The sequence below is a fragment of the Morone saxatilis genome, unplaced genomic scaffold (genome assembly GCF_004916995.1).
Source record: "Morone saxatilis isolate NCDOM2014 unplaced genomic scaffold, NCSU_SB_2.0 Contig2, whole genome shotgun sequence".
NCBI lineage: Eukaryota > Metazoa > Chordata > Actinopteri > Moronidae > Morone > Morone saxatilis.
In genome coordinates this window covers 2,986,953-3,008,489 of record NW_023339762.1, presented here as the reverse complement: position 1 = coordinate 3,008,489, position 21,537 = coordinate 2,986,953, and the positions used below count along the sequence as shown (strand labels likewise).

General features: G+C 39.1%; 4 protein-coding genes across 4 annotated transcripts in view; 3 read left to right on the top strand and 1 right to left on the bottom strand.

Annotated features, from left to right (window-relative positions):
* The window catches only part of LOC118329927 (ovochymase-2), a gene marked incomplete at its 5' end in the record, with an annotated part of 12,283 nt that extends 8,006 nt beyond the window's left edge, over positions 1 to 4,277 (top strand). Inside the window, 1 exon segment of the mRNA XM_035664279.1 lies at positions 3,228 to 4,277. Within this exon segment, the coding sequence (XP_035520172.1) occupies positions 3,228 to 3,403 (176 nt within the window).
* Positions 4,278 to 4,601: 324 nt separating this feature from the next.
* On the top strand, positions 4,602 to 10,653 carry LOC118330671 (NADH-cytochrome b5 reductase 2). The gene is made up of 9 exons (XM_035665318.1): positions 4,602 to 4,735; positions 5,004 to 5,153; positions 6,138 to 6,210; positions 6,637 to 6,743; positions 7,293 to 7,422; positions 7,528 to 7,611; positions 7,800 to 7,885; positions 8,003 to 8,102; positions 10,385 to 10,653. The coding sequence occupies exons 1-9, from the start codon at positions 4,721 to 4,723 to the stop codon at positions 10,555 to 10,557; spliced, it is 918 nt and encodes a 305-aa protein (XP_035521211.1). The 5' UTR covers positions 4,602 to 4,720; the 3' UTR covers positions 10,558 to 10,653.
* Positions 10,654 to 11,726: 1,073 nt separating this feature from the next.
* Positions 11,727 to 17,016, top strand: poglut3 (protein O-glucosyltransferase 3). Its single transcript, XM_035664571.1, has 6 exons — positions 11,727 to 12,072; positions 12,610 to 12,807; positions 13,408 to 13,691; positions 13,825 to 14,029; positions 15,988 to 16,184; positions 16,398 to 17,016. Exons 1-6 carry the CDS (start codon positions 11,835 to 11,837, stop codon positions 16,836 to 16,838), a joined length of 1,563 nt encoding a protein of 520 aa, XP_035520464.1. The 5' UTR covers positions 11,727 to 11,834; the 3' UTR covers positions 16,839 to 17,016.
* Positions 17,017 to 17,765: 749 nt separating this feature from the next.
* On the bottom strand, positions 17,766 to 20,758 carry rep15 (RAB15 effector protein). Its single transcript, XM_035664572.1, has 2 exons — positions 20,442 to 20,758; positions 17,766 to 20,357 (listed from the first exon to the last, which is right to left on the bottom strand). The coding sequence occupies exons 1-2, from the start codon at positions 20,721 to 20,723 to the stop codon at positions 19,815 to 19,817; spliced, it is 825 nt and encodes a 274-aa protein (XP_035520465.1). The 5' UTR covers positions 20,724 to 20,758; the 3' UTR covers positions 17,766 to 19,814.
* Between the last annotated feature and the right edge of the window lie 779 nt (positions 20,759 to 21,537).

The window sequence follows — 21,537 nt, the reverse complement described above, 5'->3', positions numbered from 1 at the left end:
CTCTCTCTCTCTCTCTCTGGTTTGTGTGTGTATGTGTATGCGTCTTTCAGAGGCATATCTCCAGGGTTCACCTTCACCAGTTCCTTCGGGACTGTGATGCTGCTTTGCACCTTTTATTTCTCCAGTAACCCTTCTTTCCAAACTGTGTAACTAGAGGCTCCGCCCATCCAGGTGTGCACTGACTCAGAATGGGCGGAGCTAACAAGTATAGTATACAGGTATGTATCAGTACAATTTTTGATTTTTAAATACTAGACAAGAAACTAAGCTTCTGGACAATAGTTGGTATAATGTATAAAATAAAGTAAATTTATATGTGGCAGTCATCCTCACATTTCCAAAACCATTTTACTACATGCCATACTTTTTTGAACATCTGTCAGCTTTAGTTAGTAACATGAGACATGTAATTCTAATTAAAGCAGCTAGTGGTAGTTAAAATGCGAGTTAGCTCTCAAAGGTAGTGAAAAATGATGAATACCTGTCGCAAACCATCAACAGGCAGCACGGGTTAAAAGCAAAAAAGTCCTACTCAAACATGTTACGTTAGAATAAAAAAAAAAGTCACGTAGGTTAGGCTTATGGCGCTGATGTACGTTCAAGTGTTCATTTTTCTGATACGTTTGGTTTTAATTCGTTTTTTACTGCTGTAAAAAGCACATTTCATGTCATGACTGACAGCTGAGGCCTGCTCATGAGTCGGCCATGTGTATGGGTGGGACCTCGATACTGTGGTGCACACCCCGATCGCTACTGCGCAGATTCTGGCTCCAAATAACATCACCAGCGCAAGATGGGGGCGACCATATCTGGGGTAGTTTCATCAGGGAAGTGGAGATGCAACGTTTATCTTTTATATGCCAATGGTCCTGCTGTTTAGCATCAACACTAGGTATAGGCCAGAAATGCTAGGTTTGTGTAAAAAGTATATGACTGCAGTGTATACAGACAAAACTTCATTCATAAGAATCTGTGTCATTACAAAATTCAATGAGTAGGCTATTAAGCCCCACAAGATCATGAAAAGTGAATCTACATTTTTCTTAAGATCTATTTGAGATTTTTTCTTTGAAAAATGATTAGCATAACAAGATGTAACTTCACTCCTAACCCATCTACAATGCATACAGTGCTTATGTTTGTTCATTGTAAATTAATTTTATAATCTACCTAAAGAATATAATAACAATGCTGCCCCTGGTCAAAGAAACTCAATAGTTAGTTGTTATCAGAGTGCCAGTGAACACAGCACACACTGGACATCCATTAGGCAGAGACAGCAACATGCCCAGTGTTGTGCCCACACAGTTTATGTATTTCCCTCAAACAAGGCATTGTTTCACTCACTATTCAACTCTAGAGGATTCAGCTTCACTGACAAATAATTAATTTCTCAAGTTACTGTAGATGAAGTCAACCAAAGGTCAACCAAAGGGTGATTAGTCATTCTATTGTTTTAGTCAAATGCTTTTTAGACATCTGAAGAGAAATAATTACAGAATAATTAACAAATGTGCTTTCCTATTTTATCAATCATTGAATCTTAAATCTTAAAGAGGTCCCAACTCCCAGTTTGGGAGCCACTGCCCTTCATTATATATGAATGTGATAAGCATGCCTTGTACTTAATTATGAAAGAAGAAGTAATTCATTACATGCTTGTAGTTTTTAATATATTGTACATTATTGTCTTGGAATTTGCCGCTATGTCAGGAGTCAGTTGTGCTTGCAGAGGACACATTAGTCCTCCAAACATCCACAACACCAACAAGAAGGGGGCTTTTAGGTTGTTTGTGGTATAAACATTAATTTCATATGCCAGAAGAAGTGACCTTCCATCTCTCATAACAACTCTTAAAGTTGATGTCAGTACAACCGCATAAAAGGGAACTGCTGTTTGTAGGTACAGGGCTCCCTCTAGTGGCAGTTGTTAGGGATTGAAGTGAAACAAGTGTTGGGACAATTCAAAGTCACATTAATAAATAGTTTTTAATCTGAATTTAATTTAATTTGTGAACAGCTGGTGATTAATAATGTGTTTTTTGTCGTACTAGTGTGTAACATTTAGAAGGATCTATTGGCAGAAAGTTTCACAGCCACCATAGTTTCTCCATACTTACCAGGTCATCAAATACTAAAACAAGCAGGTTTTTAGTTGGTTGCAATCCTCAACTTCACTGTTAGATGCCACTAAATCCTACACACTGGGCCTTTAATTTTGTAGCGTTTACTTTGGTAGCAGCACACAGGACCAGGGGTGGAAGAGATTAGTTTAAGTACTTAAGTAAGAAGACAGTTTGCAGGAAAATAATGGGTGAAATTATAATATTAATGATGGCTGCATTCCATTTAGTTAAACTCTGTTATTGTGCATGCTCACTCAATGATGTTGTTTACTGGCACACATAATTGTTAATGTTATTATCTACATCTGTGCTTTTCCTGCATTCACAAGTCCAAATGTCTGCTATGAAAAGTGTCCTGGAGATGGCACATGAAATGGGATGCAGCCATTGTTAATGTTATTAATTTGGACTGTGTTAACACTCATTTTACAAGTCATAATATCTGCTACAAAATAGGCCTGCTTTCTCTGCCTAGTTTTTCAACTTTGATTTCTACAGGAGAGTCTGAGTAAAAAGCAACAACCTTCATACAGGCACCATGTTCCCACTGGAAGCTGAGCTGCAGCGTGACTACAGCCGGCAGCTACTGACCGCCCAGCAGCTCCACTGCAGCAGCTAGGGATCAGTGCCTTGCTCAAGAGCACTTTTATAGTAGCTGTAGGAGAAGAGAGTGGTACTGATGAACTTGTTGGTTGTTTTCTTGAAAAAAGTAAAGTTCTTTCCTCTCCCTTATAGTAATAGATGTATCACAAAATGAGCTCAACTGGATGAATTGCTATACTGCAGGAAATGTAGATAGTACAGGCAATTAGCAATCTTGTTCTTAATCATAACAGTCTTGCCTGCAAATATGAACTGAAAGTGACTTGAGGACATGAAGGAAATCATTAACTAACAATGAATCGTGCTTCTTAGTTCAGAGAAAAGATGGACACCACTTTAAAAATACTACAATGTTTTTACAAAATATGATATAAAGATCATTTATAGTGCAAAATAACTTACGTGTTATGAGAGAGATAATGTACAGTATGCCCTCGCTTTATGCTTTTGTCACGCTTTATCCTGTCCTTTTGTAACTCTACATAATTCTGCTTTTAGTGGACTTGGATGTAGCAGACCCAGTTGTGCAGCAGTCCAGCAGCAGAGCCCTGACCCAACAAGGTGATGTGGACCATAAAAGCTCAGAGGATCCCAGACTGCATGTGGACATGGGCTCAGGTCATGACTACAGCGGAGAATCCTCAGGGAGTGGGGACACATTTCCAAGCCTGTAATATATAACACTTTGGACATTTCTTTAAGTGCTTTGGTCATAGATTCAGTTTAATGAATTCAATTTAATCAAACAATAAAAAACAGCTTGAAATAAATCTACTTGTTGACAGAGTGGTATGATTCCCCTTTATTGAGTCCTGATTTTCATTTTAATGGCTGACTGTGACTCTTGTTTTGTTTATCTTCCTCCTAAATGTTTACATCTGCATCCCAAAACACTTTAGAAACATGCTATTATGTATATTATACATTTTATTTGGAAATAATAAATAAATAAATAATAACATTATTTTAAGTCCCACAATTTAGCATTTCTAAAAGCATATCTAACACAGTATTATGCACTTGTATGCAGATATATGTGTTTATTAATGTATTTGTCAACAACTGTAGCTCCTCCTGTGGGCATCCAGAGGTGGAGGTTGGTGTATAAACATGATGAATGACACACTTAATATAAAATATCTCTCTCTCTCAGGAGAAGTTATAATTGCTGTCAAATACCTTACACACTTAAACATTTCTGTATATTTCCAACCACATTATGGTGTGTTATAAAGCATTTACTAAATGTTTGTACTGCTTATAAATGCTCAATAGTGGGACTAAAGTGTTGCCACTGTTGCATTATGAGAGGTGTCTTGTGTTTTTTATGTTTGTAGGTAATTTATGTAGTGAACTTTGTAGTTTATCTATTATAAACCATTGTAGATAAAGTCTATATGATCTTTGCTTTTGCTGCTTGGTGATTCCACTGGTAGAAAAGAAACTTTTAATGATTTTTACGCCACTTGTTTTGAACTCAGTGTTAAAGTTGTCAGTAAACTTGAGGACATACTTTCCTATCATGTATTATATTAAGATGCAATAAAAATCAAGATTCAAAAATGAAATGGGCTGTGCAGTATGCTCATACAACCAGGATTATCAGCTTTGAAAATGTGAGTACTTCTCTATAAAGAAAACTAATACTTCTGCTCAGTGCTTGTTATGTAATCCTGGTGTCTCTCTCTCCTCCCCTCTCTCAGTGGTGTGATCTCACGGCTCTGCTCCTCACTGCCTGAACACCACCTCTGTACTATGTAGTGTCATGATGAGATCTGTCTTCCTATTGGTGCTTTGGACCTTGTGTCACCTTTCCCCCTGTGGGAAGACACACCCCCTTAAGAGGCCCTACACTTTGTGCATGTGGGGGAGAGAGAGAGAGAGAGAGAGAGAGAGGAGAGAGAGAGAGTATTGTGAAGGCATTGCTTGGACTGTGTGTGGACTCTGGTCTCCAGACTGTGTGAGGAAGTTATTTGTTACATGTTAAAACTATGGATCAAAGCTTGGTGAGAATTAACTTTCACTTCATTTCCCTATTTATTATTCCACTTGATCTTGTCTGAAAGTGGTTATATTCATTGAAGAACTGCTCAATATTACCCAGATTGTGAGATTTTATTTATCTGCTCAACATTCCTCTGTCATTGTTTTTATGTTGTTTAACTGTACTGTAGTGTAACTTATTGATAATGCATTTTGTACAAAATTAGAACATTTAACTGTTATTGTTGTGCAATGTGAGTCTCCACACTGTATGTGATCTTTGTGTTGCAGATGATCTCGGTGGTGGCAGCTGTTTCTGTGGTGGTAGTGACAGTGCTGTACTTTCTCCTGCGAGGCTCTGCAGGAGGGAAGAAGAAGAAGCTGCCTGTCACTCTGCAGGATCCTACGGTCAAATATCCCCTTCCCCTTATAGACAAACAGGTATACTGCACACACACACACACACATTAAAAATCAGTACTTTCACACATTCAAACCTGGTTACACAGCAACTTAATATTCAACTACTTTGTTAAGTATTTAATACTGTGAGGGAATAATGTAGCATCTAACTGGCTGCAGAAAAGGAGATGTGCACTCAGTTATATTCCAGTTTGTGTTTCACCCTATATTGAAACATTTCAGGTGAATGTATGTGGCCAACCACAGTTTTAGTTTAATGTCTTAAACCAGGGGTAGCCTGCTTTACCCCACAGGGTGCTTCTACTGTTACAAGGGAAAAAAACTGAAATAAGAATTTGATTAGAAAATATTCATCCATACGTTGAGGCAGCTGTAAGATGTTCTGTGTGTGAAGGAAGTTACTGCTACCAAGCAAATAAACAGCTAAATAATTCAGCTAACAGCAATATATAAATGGGTATAAGAAGCTAAAAATAATGAATGCACAGTTCAAATAGTTAGCCAAAAGCAAACAATTGAGACAGTAAGCTAAAAGTAAACATTTGAAACAGTTAGCCAAAGTAAACAGCTGAGACGATTATCCAAAGGCAAACAGTTTAAATAGTTAGCTAAAAGTAATGGATAAACAGTTGTTAGTTAGCTAGTTAGCTTATGCCACTAGTGACGAATGCAAACTTGACCAAACCATCCTAAACCTCAACACTGACAGCAGTAAACTGAGTTCCTCTCATAGGGCTGTGGGGGTACGTCTTAAAGAAAAGGTTGGGAACCACTGTCTTAAACAAGTGTGCACACCAATTTTATGAAGCTCATCCAGTTGAAAGGGTTGGTTTACCATAGTACCATACAGTGGAAGTGTTTGAGATATCCGTCTGCGATTTCTATGGTGGTTCTCACAGCATTGAATAAATGAGATTTGAAAGAAATCTAATAGCTATGACATTGTATGTACTATTTCTTTGTTTTTGTATTTTTTTCTAACCTGTGTGTGTCATTGTACAGGAAATCAGCCATGACACAAAGAAATTTCGGTTTGGGCTTCCATCTTCAACTCATATCCTTGGACTGCCAATAGGTACTGAAACAGCTCTCTTCTCTTCTCAGATACACAACAGCTAGATTGAACGGTTTTCAATCATGTTTTAAGATAAAGATTAGGAAGTAAGCATTTAGGCACACATATCTGAGCATTGGCCCGGCTTAAGTGTCTTGAAATGAGAAAACAAGAAGATATTACTCATGATAATGCATACATTGTAATACTCCAAGACATCAAAGGATACACATGTGCTGGTGTATAAGAGATTCATTAGATTCCCAAATTACAATACATCGGTAGTGTAAGCACGAGAACGAGAAAGGTTGTTTTAAATGGGTTAGATACAGCTTGTTTCCATCACTCCTCATGCTTCTCCCATGTTTCCACATTTTCCCGCATTCCCTCAAATCCACCACCTCACCCATCCTCCCTGCCTGTCCTCCCCTCTGTCCTCTGGACCAGGTCAGCACGTGTACTTGTCAGTCAAGGTGAACGGGAGTCTGGTGGTCAGAGCCTACACTCCAGTCTCCAGTGATGAGGACCAGGGATATGTCGACCTTGTGGTTAAGGTAATGAACATAACTGACCTAAGGGCACAAAACGACATGAAGGTAGCAACAGAGGTCGGCCCATGGGTTAACTGCAGAACTTTTTCTGTGGGTTATTTGGGCTGTTAGGGCTCTTTATTATTGACTTTACAAATAAAAATATCATTTACTGATACTTTATACATCAGTTATAAGCCATTATATCACATATTGGATGGCAGGTAGTTAGTAAGTCCTCAATAAGACGTCATGACTTTCTCGCTTTGTATTCAAGTCTGCAGTAATAAGTCATTCATGAACGGATTGTGGACCAGATGCTTAGCAGATCTTTTCTAGTCCATTGAAAAAATTCCTGTCGAACTAAAGAGATAAAAAAAACAATGCTACAAGAGTATAAATACCTGTCCGAGTGTACACTGTACCCTACCTGCCCAGCACCAAACAGCAGACAGAAAGTTAGCGACTAGCTTAACATAGTAAAGGACATTAGCTTTACATAGTAAAGGACATTTTTCAATAAAAGATTAAATAATAAATAAAAATTGCTGTGTCCTTTTGTAACTTCTCCAGGTGTACTACAAGAACTCCCACCCCTCCTTCCCAGAGGGAGGGAAGATGTCTCAGTACCTGGACAACATGGCTATTGGAGACGCCATTGACTTCAGAGGACCCAATGGACTGCTGGTGTATAAGGGAAATGGTGTGGAAAGAAAAGAAATAAAGCTGCTGTCACCAGCAGATGCCACTGTGGTACAAAATAAGACCAAACACACACTAACACTGAGACTTACTCTCTCCTCATCAGGTCTGTTTTCCATCCGACCAGACAAGAAGTCAGAGCCGAAAGTTCGGAAGTTTAAGCACGTTGCAATGATCGCCGGTGGAACAGGTTCATTTACACTATTTACAATCACTCTAATGTACTCTAAAGTTGTCATTTAGTTTAACTTTCAGAACCCCTTAATGATATTTTCTTTTTCTTTGTTGACAATATCATGAAACACTGTAGCTAATGATGCCCTCAGTTAGACATGAACCATCCTCTGAGGCTAACTTCAATGTCTTTTACCATCTCAGGTATCACTCCTATGCTGCAGTTAATCCGCAGTATCACAGCAGACCCCACTGACAAGACCAAGTGCTCTCTCATATTCGCCAACCAGGTCAGCTCTGTGCAGTGTATTGTCCCTGTGTCCCATTGTTAAAGAGTATTACTGCACTGTAGATAAATGGAAAACACTCTGGAGAAGCTTAATCCCTTTCACTTCGCTCCCTATCAGACTGAGAAAGATATCCTACTGAGGGAGGAGCTGGAGGAGGTGAAGAAGAACCATCCTGACAAAGTTCAACTTTGGTTCACACTGGACAAACCTTCGCAGGGTAAGGCAGCAGATTCCAATGGTGCTCTTACAGATAAGTCAAAAATGTATGAAGAAAAATGACTGAAGATTACCTGTCACCAATGCATGGGTAATGTTGTCTTTATTTTGAAAAACAATACAATACATTACCTGACACAGACAGTACCATGTTAAGTACAATGCATAACCTCTCAATTTTAAAGGTTCAGTGTGTAGGATTTAGTGGCATCTAGCAGTGTAGGTGCAGATTGCAGATCGCTTCACCCTGCCTTTCCAGGCGTGAAGGAGAAACTAGGCAACAGTGTTTGGTTTGTCCGTTCTGGGCTAGTGTAGAAACATGACGGTTCAACATGGCAGACTCCATGGAAGGCGACCTGTATATAAAAATTCATTCTCAGGTAATGAAAACACAAGGATTCTTATATTCAGGTTTATATACACTAGTGAAAACATCCTTATGAATATTATATTCCATATCTGGTGATAGATCCTAAATGTTACACACTGGACCTTTAAAGCTGCACAAATCAATATTTTGAGATTAACAATCGATGAACTCAATGAGCAGTTCTTCTCAGCTCTGCAGAGCTTTTTAGCATGTTTCAGTTAATCTTTTTGGTTTTATGGCCCCCTAAAACTTTACTGTTTCTGATCAGTCTCACTGCTGTCATCAATCTCATTCCCAGCTACAGCAGGCAAAAGTCAACCGACTGCCTGCTGCCTGCCCAGCACCAAATGGCAGGCAAAGTTAGCAACAAACTCTTAGTGCAGCATTAAAGGCTTTAAAGAGGCAGATATTTTTCTTGTTGATTGGAGTTATGTGACTCTATGTTATCCCTATCAATTTGTGGCCCCCAAGTGGCAACAAAGAAAAAGAAAAGTTGATGTAACTTTAAATGGACTTCTGGTCTTACATTCACAGGACAGATTATAAATATATTTAAAAAAAGAAGGAAAAACAGGGTTTGTTTGCAGATGTTCTTGTCAGTGTCAGTATTTTGACACTAGCATACATAAAATGATACCTGAAATATGAACTTAAAAAAAAGAGAACTAGATTTTTAAATTGCAATATATTGGCTGGCTTACAGTATCACAGTAAATTCAATTGTAAACCATGTATTGCGAACATATTGTATTGCCAGATTCTTGCCAATTCACAGCCCTAATTTGAATACCATCCAAGTAGCACTGATATATCCATAAATAAAGGTTCTGCATCTTCATTGAGTAAAACATTCCATGTGGGCAAACTTGATTACACTGAAAATGTACTTGGGAAGATAAAAGCCTTATACATTACACATTTTTCAGCAGTTTATTAAAATATAAATGATACTGGATAATAAACTTTATTTGCTACATACCACACAACACTATGACAGAAGACAAAATATCACATAGAAAAGGTATATCTACATTTCTATCTTTGTATTTGTTCTTAAAAACCATTTCAAATGTAAAGAGAGCAAAACATTACACATCGTAAATACCTACTTATGCTTACTTCTCCTCATGTGGGATCTGGTGGAGACATTTTCCACTAATTTTATACTGTTACCATAAAGGATATACAGTAGAGTGCCAGGCTATATGAATAAATCAGTCTTAAAGCCCGCTCCTTTGGTTTCACTGCTGAATATTCAGAGTGGGAGACCAAACAAAGACTCCTCAGCTGAAGGAAATCCCTGCAGGCCGAGGAGGGAGATAGTACCAACAAGGTGTTACAGTATCTTAGCAAAACGCTCATGTCTTCCTTTGCATGATCCCTAAAGCGAGCACAAATTAATGAGCATAATATTGTTACATAATCCAGGCCTCGAACGCCACTCGCATTCTGTCTTGTCTGTCATTAGTTCCACACAGAATAGAAACACATCAGTCCTTGATCATTATTCATTAGAAGAGGTGTACTTGCTCTTTCGTTAGCAGTGTCATTATTTGGTTGCCTGTCTGTGGATGAAAGCACATGTTGAACTTTAGGTTCTACCCACCCTTCACCATTGGGCATCCCTCTGCTGAGGCACAAGGGAAGAAAGATAGATTAAAAATGATATAAACAGGAAGTGTTGGATTTGTAGTGTTTAGAGATGTTTCCCACTGATGTTGTTTGGTAAATCCTGCCACTTTATGCCAGCACAGAGGCAGGATGGAAGGAAGAAAGTGCTTTCACATTTCTGGCTGTAAATATGGCAAAAAGACATCTGAATTTCCACTGCTTTAAAGAAATTGAGTGTTCAAAATCTGTTTCACTGTAATTGAAGGTTGATCTTTCTTTCGCTCTCTTGTGTTGTCCTGAAGATTGGCGCTATAGTGCAGGGTTTGTGACCTATGACATGATCAAGGAACACCTCCCTGCTCCGTCCAGTGATGTCCTTGCTGTCCTGTGCGGTCCTCCACCGATGATCCAGTACGCTTGTCTGCCCAATTTGGACAAGCTGGGACACAAAACAGAAAACATTTTTGCATACTAGTGTTCTGATTGACTACAAAACTGGTGTATTCCCTGTTATCATTCAATCACAAAACCACCAATCACTGTATGAACGCTGTGGGTGTTCTAATATAAATCACAAACCAAAATCCAAACGTGTGTGTGTGTGTGTGATTTTTGATGTCAAGAAATGTAGAGAGACTCAGGGGTACTTTTATATACAGTAGCCTATGTCATTAGACTTCCTTTTAATTACTTTATTACTTTTAAAATGATTTTTTTAGGCCAAAATGTACAATTTTGCGGAAAAAAAGAGATGTAAATCAACAGTGTTGATTTTAATATCAAAGCGCTATTGTTCTACAGTTTTTACTGATTTTCTGTAATTTTACCAAATGTTCTGGCTATTCAATAAGCTTTTGTGTGTGCCTAATGTGAACTTAATAGTATATACAAGTATTCCACTTTTAATGTGAATCATATTGTTTATTTTACTGTATGGTAAGCAGGGCTGTATCTAGAAGAGTGGCAAAAATGCCTTGCCACCCCAGCTGCCACCTTGGTTTTATGTCAAATTTAACAAAGAAATGTCTTTAGATTAAAAACGGCTCAATCTAAAGTAACAAAAATGCTTTTCTAAACAAACAAAAATGATTCTTATTTTCAGGTGATTAAACATTAATGAATACATACTTATGAATACTATATCCCATTCCTGCCAATAGAGCCTTACAAATGTTACACACTGTACCTTTAAATCAGTATATATTTCTACTATCCTTAAAGTCACCAATGCCACCCTCTTGCGAGGTTATTTAATCTAAAATCTTAAAAATCCGAGACAATTTCCCAACAAACTACTGCAATAGACTAAGATAGCAGCCCAAGAGTAAAAAGTTAAGAACAAATAACACCAAAGGATAAACCCACTACTTTGGTTTTAAGGTGCTCTAGTAGCTCTTTTCATCTTTTACAAATGATGCTGTTATCTGTAGTATTTTGTCAGGTATGGTTGAAAGCTCCAGAACAAATGAGTAAGTGGACCTGAGTGGTTGATACGGTTTTATCAGTAAGGCCTACTGAAGCACAGTCATAAATACAGTTATTATATATTATTATATATTATACTGTTGTCTATGTACTGTACAGTTTTAGGTTTTTGGTGGAGCGTCGCAATCTTTCCGACACCCCGTGAAGGCATCACCGGATAATGGGCGTGTTTCTCTTCACCAACATGTCGGAATAGGAGTTTCTATCAAAACTTTACAGTCAATATTTAATTACTTCAGACGTCTAGCAGCTATCAGTTGGAGGAATATGGTGTGTGAGCGTGGCGTAGACTTAGTTAAGCCTTTACAGAATGGTTTAATCAGTAAGTTTGTGGTTTTAGTGGTATTTATCAGCATAAACTTCACGGTTTGTGACTGTGAAGGAATCAGTCCAGAGAGATGTCTCATCTGGGGTCCAGGGCTGAACCCCGACATAGTTTTACCAGTCCGCTACTTCATTATTCAGGCGGTCAATTCAAACGGAGAAAACCTGACTTTATCTCCAGGTAAACGGACCTCAAACACAGTAACTTCATGTGCTCAAAGTGTCTTCATGTTAAACACAGCGGTTGCTGCTAGCTAATTTCCTGCATCATTTTTAAGCTAACCGCAACATATCTTTTGTATGCCATCAACAGACACAACGTTAGCTAGCTACATTCAACAGCGGGTTGTTCGTGGCATTGTTGACGAGACGTGAATATTGAATAGTATAATAGTTTAATAATCAAAACTAATGTCTCACTTAGCCTTCAAATGAGATTTAACGTCAGTTCTCATTTTAATCTTCCTCTAACCCTGAAAAAGGTTTTGGTCAGCTAACAATAGAGGGTCGTGTATCAGGGCTGGGCAGGGGCAAGTGTAACAGTGTAATGGAGGGCTTTGCCATTCATTAAGCCCTGCAGCAAGATGAAATTAAGTCACTGAAATGTTCTGTTGACGTGCTGCTGTATTTATGAAAATTAAGTCACTGAAATGTTCTTTAGTGTGCTGGTTTTTATGAAATTAAGTCACTGAAATGTTCTTTACGTGTGCTGTTTTAGGTAAAGACACATTTAAAGTGAAGATAGGTCCGCTGGACAAGATGGAGCACATTCGTATCCACGTCCCTCCACCCCTGGACAGACAAGACGGGTCCTTCCTGGTGAGGTACCGGCTCTATGGGACCGTGCTGAAGGGCCTGAAGGTTGAAGTCCTCCACCAAGATGCTGCTGTTGCCAAGTCACCCTACACAATCCAAGGTTTGTGTTGTCTTATGCATTAATAAACACAGGCACTTACTAATCTGTACAGCACACAACACCCTTTGTCCCCTTGACCCTCAATACAGATGGGAAAAAATCCCCAAAAAGCTCTTGAACAGGAAAAAAAAAAGGAAGGAGTGGCCACAGAGGAAGGATCCCTCTTCCAGACCAGACAGACGTGCATCACACAGTAAAGAGCTTTGTTGCAAAACAACACCCACGCTGCTCTATGTACAGTGAGTGCTGGTCTTAAAACCAAGCCTCATCGAGCCTCTCACGGTCATTCTTATGCAGATTCAGTGAATATTGTGTTATTTCACCATTCTCATCATTATTAGATGAGGCCACTTAGAGATTCACTTCACATAACAATCTCCCCTCAACGAAGCGCAACAGAAAATGTGCAAAATGCGTCCGACCTGTCTCAGAAATGTTACACATCACCACACTTTGATATATGACAAAATATTAACACCAGCTCCTTTAAACGTAAAAATAAAATGCATAATTGATTCTGTGATGCAGGAACAAATGCCGCCTTGCTTTGTCGTGCTCTGGCTCCGTCATCTAAGCCTGAGCATTATTTTTGACACTCAGGTCCAGTCTATCATGAGTACTGTGACTGTCCAGAACTCGATGCTTCCGTCTGGCAGAGTACCATGCAGTGTCCCGCTGAGGAGCCTCAGATTCTGGCAGACTTTAAATCTTTTCCTACAATCGACCTGGAGCGTCTCAGACGGGAAGTGCCTCGCAGATTTGCCAACAGAGGAGGTCTCATTCACTACGCTATCATCAACAACCAGCTGTACCGCCGCACTCTGGGAAAATACACCGACTTCAAGATGTTCTCTGATGAAATTCTGCTCTCTCTAACAAGAAAGGTATTCTAGATGTTGTGGGGATGTTAAATGATCATATGCATGTTGTTTCTTAATATTACTGCCAAGAGACTGCTCTTGGCATCATGTAATTTTCTGCTTTCAATCTCCTGGGATCTTTAATCTGCTGTTGAAGGTGAGGGCGCCTGATGTGGAGTTTTTCATCAACGTTGGCGACTGGCCTTTAGAGACGAGGAGAACAGATGCTGTTCCAGTCCTGTCGTGGTGTGGCTCTACAGACACACGGGACATTGTCCTCCCCACTTACGAGGTCACACACTCGACCCTGGAGACCATGAGAGGTGTCACCAATGACCTTCTGTCTGTCCAGGGAAACACAGGTAACACACACACACACACACACACACACCTGAGTCACTATGAGGGCTGCTGTAGTTCAATTCAATTCAGTTTTATTTGTATAGCACCCTTGTATAGAGACCAAGTTGAGAAGTGAAGCTCATTGACATTAGTTTTAATATCAGGCTCTTGACGAGTAACGATTCATTGAAATATTTTAATAATGTGGACCACAATAGTTTAAGAAAAAAATAAGACTGAATTGAAGTAGTGGTGGGGGGCTCCAGGGGAGGCCAGAAAAAATGCATCAACCTGCAGCAGCCAGAAATATCACTTAACAGGTGATCAGGTGTTCAGGCTCTCACACTGTTTTAAAACTATTGGTTTGGATCATAGCAGTATTGAAAAAAAAACCCAGAAGAATACACAGACGGAGAGTTGTGGGAGAATGTAGTAATAGATAGTTGATAAAAAATTCAAAGTGCAGCATCTACTTAAATGGACAGAGTTAAGAGCCTGGTGTTATTCAGAAAGAAAATAATTCAGAAAGATCTGCTATGTTTTATCTCAAAGCTCATAGTTGAGATTATCTAATGTAAAGTGCTGCATAGCTTCCCTTAACCACTGAGTGTGAGAAGCAGGTTGTGGGCTTTTCCAGTTCCATAACATTAATTTACATGGTAGTAGTGGTGCAAACCTGTAGTGGTGCAAAAACTGTTTATTTGGCTGCAGTTAGGTGACTATTCAATCACAGGATTCAGTTGTATATACTGCTTTGAAGTCAGACTGAATTTCAGGGCTCTAAAATTGAATAAGGACAGTGTCAAACCATATGAACAAAGGAGATTGGGTGCAATCTGCACCACACACAAACTGAATTTACTTCCCTCTCACATTTAAACTGTCCGCCAGGGGGTGCTACAGGGTTCAGTCCTGGGCCCTCTCAGTTTTACATAAACAATAGTGGATAATTGTTTGAATTTTAGAAGTTTACAATATTAGAAGTTTTTAGTAATCTGCGAATTTCACTTAGCCAAAAGCTGTAAGTTGAAAGTAGTTTTTAGAACCAGTAAATTAAAAGTGATGTACTTCTCCACACCCAAGACTGCCAAAACTTGCCTATCGAAATGGTTGCAGGGCATCAGGTTTAACTAAGCCCGAGTTTCTTTATTTTTATTTTAGAGCACGTCCTGTTTCACATTTAAAGGAAGAAAAAAATTTGCAGCGGGAAGCTCTTGCAGATATTACAGTGGAGTCTTAAAATTTACCACAGCCACTGTTCTATTTGAGAAACTACTGGCCATTCCTAACAATTCATAGATACATCTACTGGCACGTTTGAGCAGTTTCCATCATGTGTTTTCTCAAATCTACTTTCACCCAACATGTCAAACTACAGTCTCTCGGTCTCAGGACGCTGTACCTAAGGTATGTACACACCTTGATAAAATTATGGACGTTTTAGGACTGAAATGGTTAAGTACACTTTATTAAAAGTTTCTTAAAGTGTGCCTTTTATCCCGTTTTTTTTTTCATTCTTTCTTGACCAGGATTCATGAGATTTCAATCATATGCTCTCTGTTATTTTTAAAAATTGTAAACACATTTGTGTACACTTGTGTATGTAGCCTCTGACTGATTTTTCCATTTAATCAGACTAGTGTGAGAAAAAAACTGAATATAACTAATGATTCAGGAGATGTAGCCACCCTTACCCCAGGCTTAATGTGTCCTTATAGTACACGTTAAACCCTGGCAAATAATAAATAACTTTTATGGAAGTACATAGGAGTTGTTTCATTTATCTAGAATGAAAACCTGTTATTCACTTAGAGTTATTGTCCTTAAAATGCACCACCAGTGCTAGTGTAATATTCTCTATTCTATCTCTCTATTTATTAAAGTTGATGCTTTGAAATTCAGTCAATTGAAGCTCTTTGGACCTCATATCTTTATGTTTTCTGCCTCTCTGGGTAACATTTGGACAACTTTCTTCCAGGGCCTCCTTGGATTAACAAAACAGATCGAGCGTTTTTCCGTGGCCGGGACAGTCGAGAGGAGCGCCTTCACCTGGTCTCTCTGTCCAAGGAAAACCCTGAGCTGCTGGATGCAGGCATCACAGGATGGTTCTTTTTCAGAGACAGGGAGAAACATGTGGGCAAAGCACCGCTTGTTGGATTCTTTGACTTCTTCAAGGTGAGGAAAAATGAATGAATCAATCAGTGTTGAATAATTCATGTTTATCCTGTAACTTGTTAGGCAGGTGTTTTTTCCTTCTTTTCTATGTTTTTGATGTGATTTCCCAGTTATGGTCACAAATAATCTTACCATGATAAAAACAATAAAATAAATAGTACACACATTTTAATAAACACTTGATATTAAAAATGGTTTTATTTCTCGTTTTAGTACAAGTACCAGGTGAACGTGGATGGAACAGTGGCAGCGTATCGCTTTCCTTACCTGATGCTCGGGAACAGTCTGGTTCTGAAGCAGGACTCGCAGTATTATGAATTCTTCTACAGCCATCTTAAAGCAGGCACTCACTACGTTCCCGTAAAGAGAAACCTGTCAGACCTTTTGGAGAAAATCAAATGGGCCAAAGAGAACGACACTGAAGCACAAGAGATCGCCAGAGCAGGTCAGACAGCGGCCAGAGAGCTGCTGCAGCCCAGCAGGCTGTACTGTTACTACTACCAAGTGCTGCACATGTACTCAGAGCGGCAGATAGGACAGCCAACACGGCATGCAGACATGGAGCTGGTGCCTCAGGCGGACGACCAGACCGCTTTGTGTAGTTGTGAGCGTGAAAGTCACAAAGACAAAACCAACATGAAGGATGAACTATGATGGAACAAGTCTTTTTTTTTTTTTTTCTCTGAAACATTCCTGTCATACAAAGTGTGAAAATAATTGAATGTTCCTGATTCTCACAAGGAAATATGGATTGAACAGTTTACAATCAAGCATTACAGTTCTAATTGTTGCTTTTATTGTGAACAATAAAGAAAGTTTGAGAAATGATTTACAATAAAAACTCAGCCTCAACCATTTCAAGATGAAGCTGCAGAACATTGCCCTCAAAATTACGCCACTCTTAGTTTTTAATATGTGTTGTTTTTTGTACCTTTGTAAAGTTCTGGTTAGTAATGCAAGAAACTAAGTATATAATTACCATTTTGTAAACGTGCCTTTTCATTGTATATTTTTACAGTATTATTTTAAAATAAACACATCTTAAATAAATCCTATTTTTGACAGTTCTATCCAAACACAACCCCTCCCATGTAAAGCCCAAGTGTTACATACATTGAGCTGTGACTGTCGTAAGCATGTGTGGCCAGTGAGCTTTACAGCGGTCCGCTGCGCCTACAGACAGGTAGGACAGGTAGGACAGGGTATTACTGTTTGGATATTATATTTTTTCCACGGTTGAACAAAGGGTCAAATTTTGAATAGGCTTATACTGAACATACAGTTGGTACTGTGTGGTCAACTCTGTTCCATTACCAAAGCTTTTACTTACAGTAAAATTGTATTTTAAAGCAGTAGACTAAGTCTACAGCCCTGCTCGTGGCTCTGTGAAGCTGTGCATTGAGATCAATGTTAATGTAAGCATGCTAACATGCTTGCATTGATGACATACAATGTTAACATGCTTGTGTTTTTGCAGGTCAAGTTAACATACCATTTTCACCATCTCAGTTTATTGTGTTAGCGTGCTAACATTTGGTAATTAGCACAAAACATAAAGTATAGCTGAGGATGATGGGATTGCAATCCTCTGAGCTGCTAGCAGGGCTAAAATGATGAGACAATAATGTATTTATTAATGGTAAAGTAATGGTTGGGGTGTGCTGCCTGGACCATCCTCTCCACTCTGACATGATTTCTGTAGTTTGCTGCTGAATTTGTATTTTGACAAACTGGCCTTTGTTTAATTGGAATGTGGGCGGCTGTGGCTCAGAGGCATAGTGGTTGTCCACTAATTGGAAGGTGTCGGTTTGATCCCCGCAGCTCCTGCTCTGTCTCGTAATGTTACCTTAACACACTGGTCTTTCCAGGTAAACCTGCTATTTCTCTCCAATGTGTGTTTTATTTTTTACAGCCCTCTTAGAAGCTTTTGGTCTAGCTGAAGTGAGATCTGATCAGGACATCAGCACTCAGGAGTACATTTTACCCACAAATCCTCTTAGAAAGCTTTTTGATATTGTTGTACACAAGTGGAAAAACATTATCTTCTTGCAAATCCTTTTATAAAAAGCAAAACAATGCATAAAGCAACAATAATGAGGATCAAAGCAATTGAGTTAGATATGTTGAGAAGATATGTTAGTATTTAAATTAAATATGTGACAATTTACAATATACAATAATTAGTTAAAGATCTAAAGTCATTTTACAATAATATTTGATAAAATTAAAACAAATATTTCACTTTGTTTTTACCCTACTGTATGCTGATATAGTGACATCAAACAATATCACAGTAAATGTTTCCTGTCCATGTTATTAATATAATTTGAGAATAATTAGCATGCCAAATCTAAACATGTTGCATACTCATTCTTCCATTTAACCCATTGCAATTTGTGATACAAATTTAAAGGAAATGAGAATTCCCCTCAAGAAGAGTAGTTTCAGGTAAAAGTACCAATATTCTGCCTATATCCAGTAAAATAGTTGGTAATATACAAAACAACACTGTAAAGAAAGCCTAAACTCAACTCAAATTTACATAAACACAGCAGCTATTTGGTTACAAAAACATGGATCCTGTTGCAAGTATGTCATGTGATTTTCTGGTCATCGTTGTCTGTCTTTAAAGAACATGTTCCAGTTTACTTTGGTTTATTGGAGGTAGTTGCCCTACTTCACTCTTTTTCTATCTTTCAGAACTTCTAGTTCCTCCAGGAAGTTGTGATGGTACAGTTATGATTTTATTTTCATTGGAACAAGTTGCCTTTGACTTTTAATAATTTAATTTTCGTAGTTTTCATTTTCACTTACTCTCTTTCATTGCAAAAAAATGCCTAACAACATCGCAACTTGCATCACAATGTTTTAGAAAAGCTGACGTTAAATCAGGCATTTTAAGCTGCAACAATAAAAAAAAAAAGCCAGCAAAATCCTGGAGGGACGGATCTACACTGATTTTTCATTTTCAAGTGAACTATTCACTTGAGCTTTGTTTAATGTCAGGATGGATTATATCTAACTAATAAATATAATTCTAGTTCTGCACTCATGCATTTAACCTTTTAACATTTACACATGTTACTTTAGGTTTGTATGATCCTTTTCTCTTTGAAGAAACACTGAAGACTGAAGACAGGTATGAGGTTTTGCTGTTAATCACATCTAATAACCTTTTTTTCACGTCAGAGCAGAAAAAGCAGTGTAACTAATAATAGTTGTAGTAGTGAGTCATACAATAGCTAGACCCTGGAAGTAAAGCATAGAAATGGGATTCAACCATTAGTAACATTAATAGTTACTCCTCTGTTGGACAAATTGTATGATGGAACCTTGCAACTTTTTAAAGACGCATGTAAGTGCAGTATGTTTGGTCTTGTTTTTAAATGACGTGTTGATTAAGCTGTCAGAAAACAGGCCTCAAAGTAAACAGCAGAAAACTGACATATTGATGTACCATCAAACAACTGTGATAGTTTTTCTCAAAAGCCTTCTATTTTCAACTTAGTAGGTCTGAAGGTAATTTCTCAAGAGATAACAATAATAAACCCCACATTTCTATCACATAAAGGTTATTACTGTGTGGCTGTATCATGTTATTGGCCATTAAATATTACAAGTCCCTTTGGTTCAGCTGAATTTAATCATGAGAGTGAGAGGCTCTCCCACTCTCCTGGTGACAATAGCTTGCATCATTCCTGAAGGTGTATGGAGATACCTCGAGCCTTTGAAGAAGTTCTCGATTAAAGCTCTGTCAATCTTGTTGCACTTCCCGATTGCTGCCTCAAAGTTGTTGCTGAGGACGCCATAGATATTCTCTTTGTCGTTTTTCTTACCAAAGAACAAGAAGAGGGCGTAGCAGTCCTTGCCGATGGAGGTGCAGAAATCGACCATCCTCTCGTACGTAGTCTTGTTGTTGGACTCCTTCTGGGCAATCTGGATGGAGTCGCTGCAGGCCTCTGAGGGGAAGTTCTCCTCGACGTCCTGCATGTCGGGCAGGTGTAGGACCCGCACGGCAATCTGGATCCGAGGGTTCTTGGTGGGCTTCTCCAGCACAGCCCAAACCCAGTCAGCCCCCAGGAGGATGCGCTGCTCAGGCGTCATGGCTGTGCAGTTGAAGCTGTCTGTCATGTTGAGGTTGACGCTCTGAGAGATGTAGGTCATTAAAAAGACCTGTTGGAGGACAAGATATTTTAAAGACCATTTTTTTGTGAAGTGGTGTCTTCATTTTTTTTTTCCAAGAATAAAGTTACCTACCTGAGTGAGCACCTCAGTGCTCGGGTGGAACTTGTCCTCCGGGTCTTTAAAGAGGAGGTATTCTTGAGTTCTGGATGAGGCGACAGAGATGCAATCGTTGAATAGAGCAATGAAATCATTAGGTTTGGGGACGGTGGGCCTTCTCAGTGTGGAGAAGATGCTCGGTCGAGGGGGGGTGTTCTGATGGTAGGAACGACGGCTGGAGTTGGCACGTTTAAAAGAGGAGAGAAAGTTGGAGTTCTGGAAGGTGTTAGAAGGGGGTTTGCTGATGGTCTGGCCCATGGTGGACTGATGAGGGTGGGAGATCAGAGGGTGGTCTCCCTGATACACTGGAAAGATAGATGTTGTACCATTAGATAGACTGTAATCGGAAATGGACATATGGTTAGTAAAAGCTGAGACGAGTATTTTAAAAATTGTGTTCTTGAGGTACAAAAGAAAACAACCATCTGTATTAATGTTGTCCCACCATATGGAACCATTGCTACTGTCTGCTCTTTTATTTAACAGTGAATGAATGATTATTTCTCCATGTTAAACATTAAAAATCTAGCAAATTTCTGTCTAACTATGCAATGCACCAATACAACAGGAATAACATGGAAGCTTTATGAATGATTCCAGATACTCACCAGGATGGGTCTGGAAGTTTCTGTAGTTCCAAGTCCACTACCTGCCCTCTGCTCCTGTCCCCTGCCCTGCTGAGATACACAGCGTGTGTATGTATGTGTGTATGGTGCTGTATGTAACGCTCAGTCTTCGGTCTCCTGACGTGTACAGAACCTTCAGTAGAATAAAGAGGATTTTCGCTAGGAAGCCTCAGGTTTGTAGGGAGAGTTCCTGCCGACAGTGTGCATGGGTGTGGTGTTTGTACCTTGTGAAATTTGAGGTAAGTCAACAAGAAACTCATCTTAGCCTTGAGTCCTGGGGTAAGCCTGAAGGGTTTGATGGGTAAACAAAACGCTCAACTGTGTCTTTTCAGAAGGAGCAAATGAGGCCATGTAGGTCGGGTCAGTAGCTTTTAGTTGGCTCTCTATCATAATGTCCCATTAAAGGACAAGAGGGGAGTTGTACTTCTGATTTATGGAGTGGGGGG

Bases quoted from the DNA above. Each gene is read 5' to 3' on its own strand.
- LOC118330671 (XM_035665318.1), top strand. The intron at 7,423-7,527 runs GTGTGGAAAGAA...TCTCCTCATCAG, and splicing joins GCTGGTGTATAAGGGAAATG to GTCTGTTTTCCATCCGACCA. The intron at 7,612-7,799 runs GTTCATTTACAC...TTACCATCTCAG, and splicing joins AATGATCGCCGGTGGAACAG to GTATCACTCCTATGCTGCAG.
- poglut3 (XM_035664571.1), top strand. From the start codon at position 11,835: ATGGTGTGTGAGCGTGGCGTAGACTTAGTTAAGCCTTTACAGAATGGT. The intron at 12,808-13,407 runs GTTTGTGTTGTC...TTTGACACTCAG, and splicing joins GTCACCCTACACAATCCAAG to GTCCAGTCTATCATGAGTAC. The intron at 14,030-15,987 runs GTAACACACACA...ACTTTCTTCCAG, and splicing joins GTCTGTCCAGGGAAACACAG to GGCCTCCTTGGATTAACAAA.
- rep15 (XM_035664572.1), bottom strand. From the start codon at position 20,723: ATGGGCCAGACCATCAGCAAACCCCCTTCTAACACCTTCCAGAACTCC. The intron at 20,358-20,441 runs GTAGGTAACTTT...GTCCTCCAACAG, and splicing joins GCACTGAGGTGCTCACTCAG to GTCTTTTTAATGACCTACAT.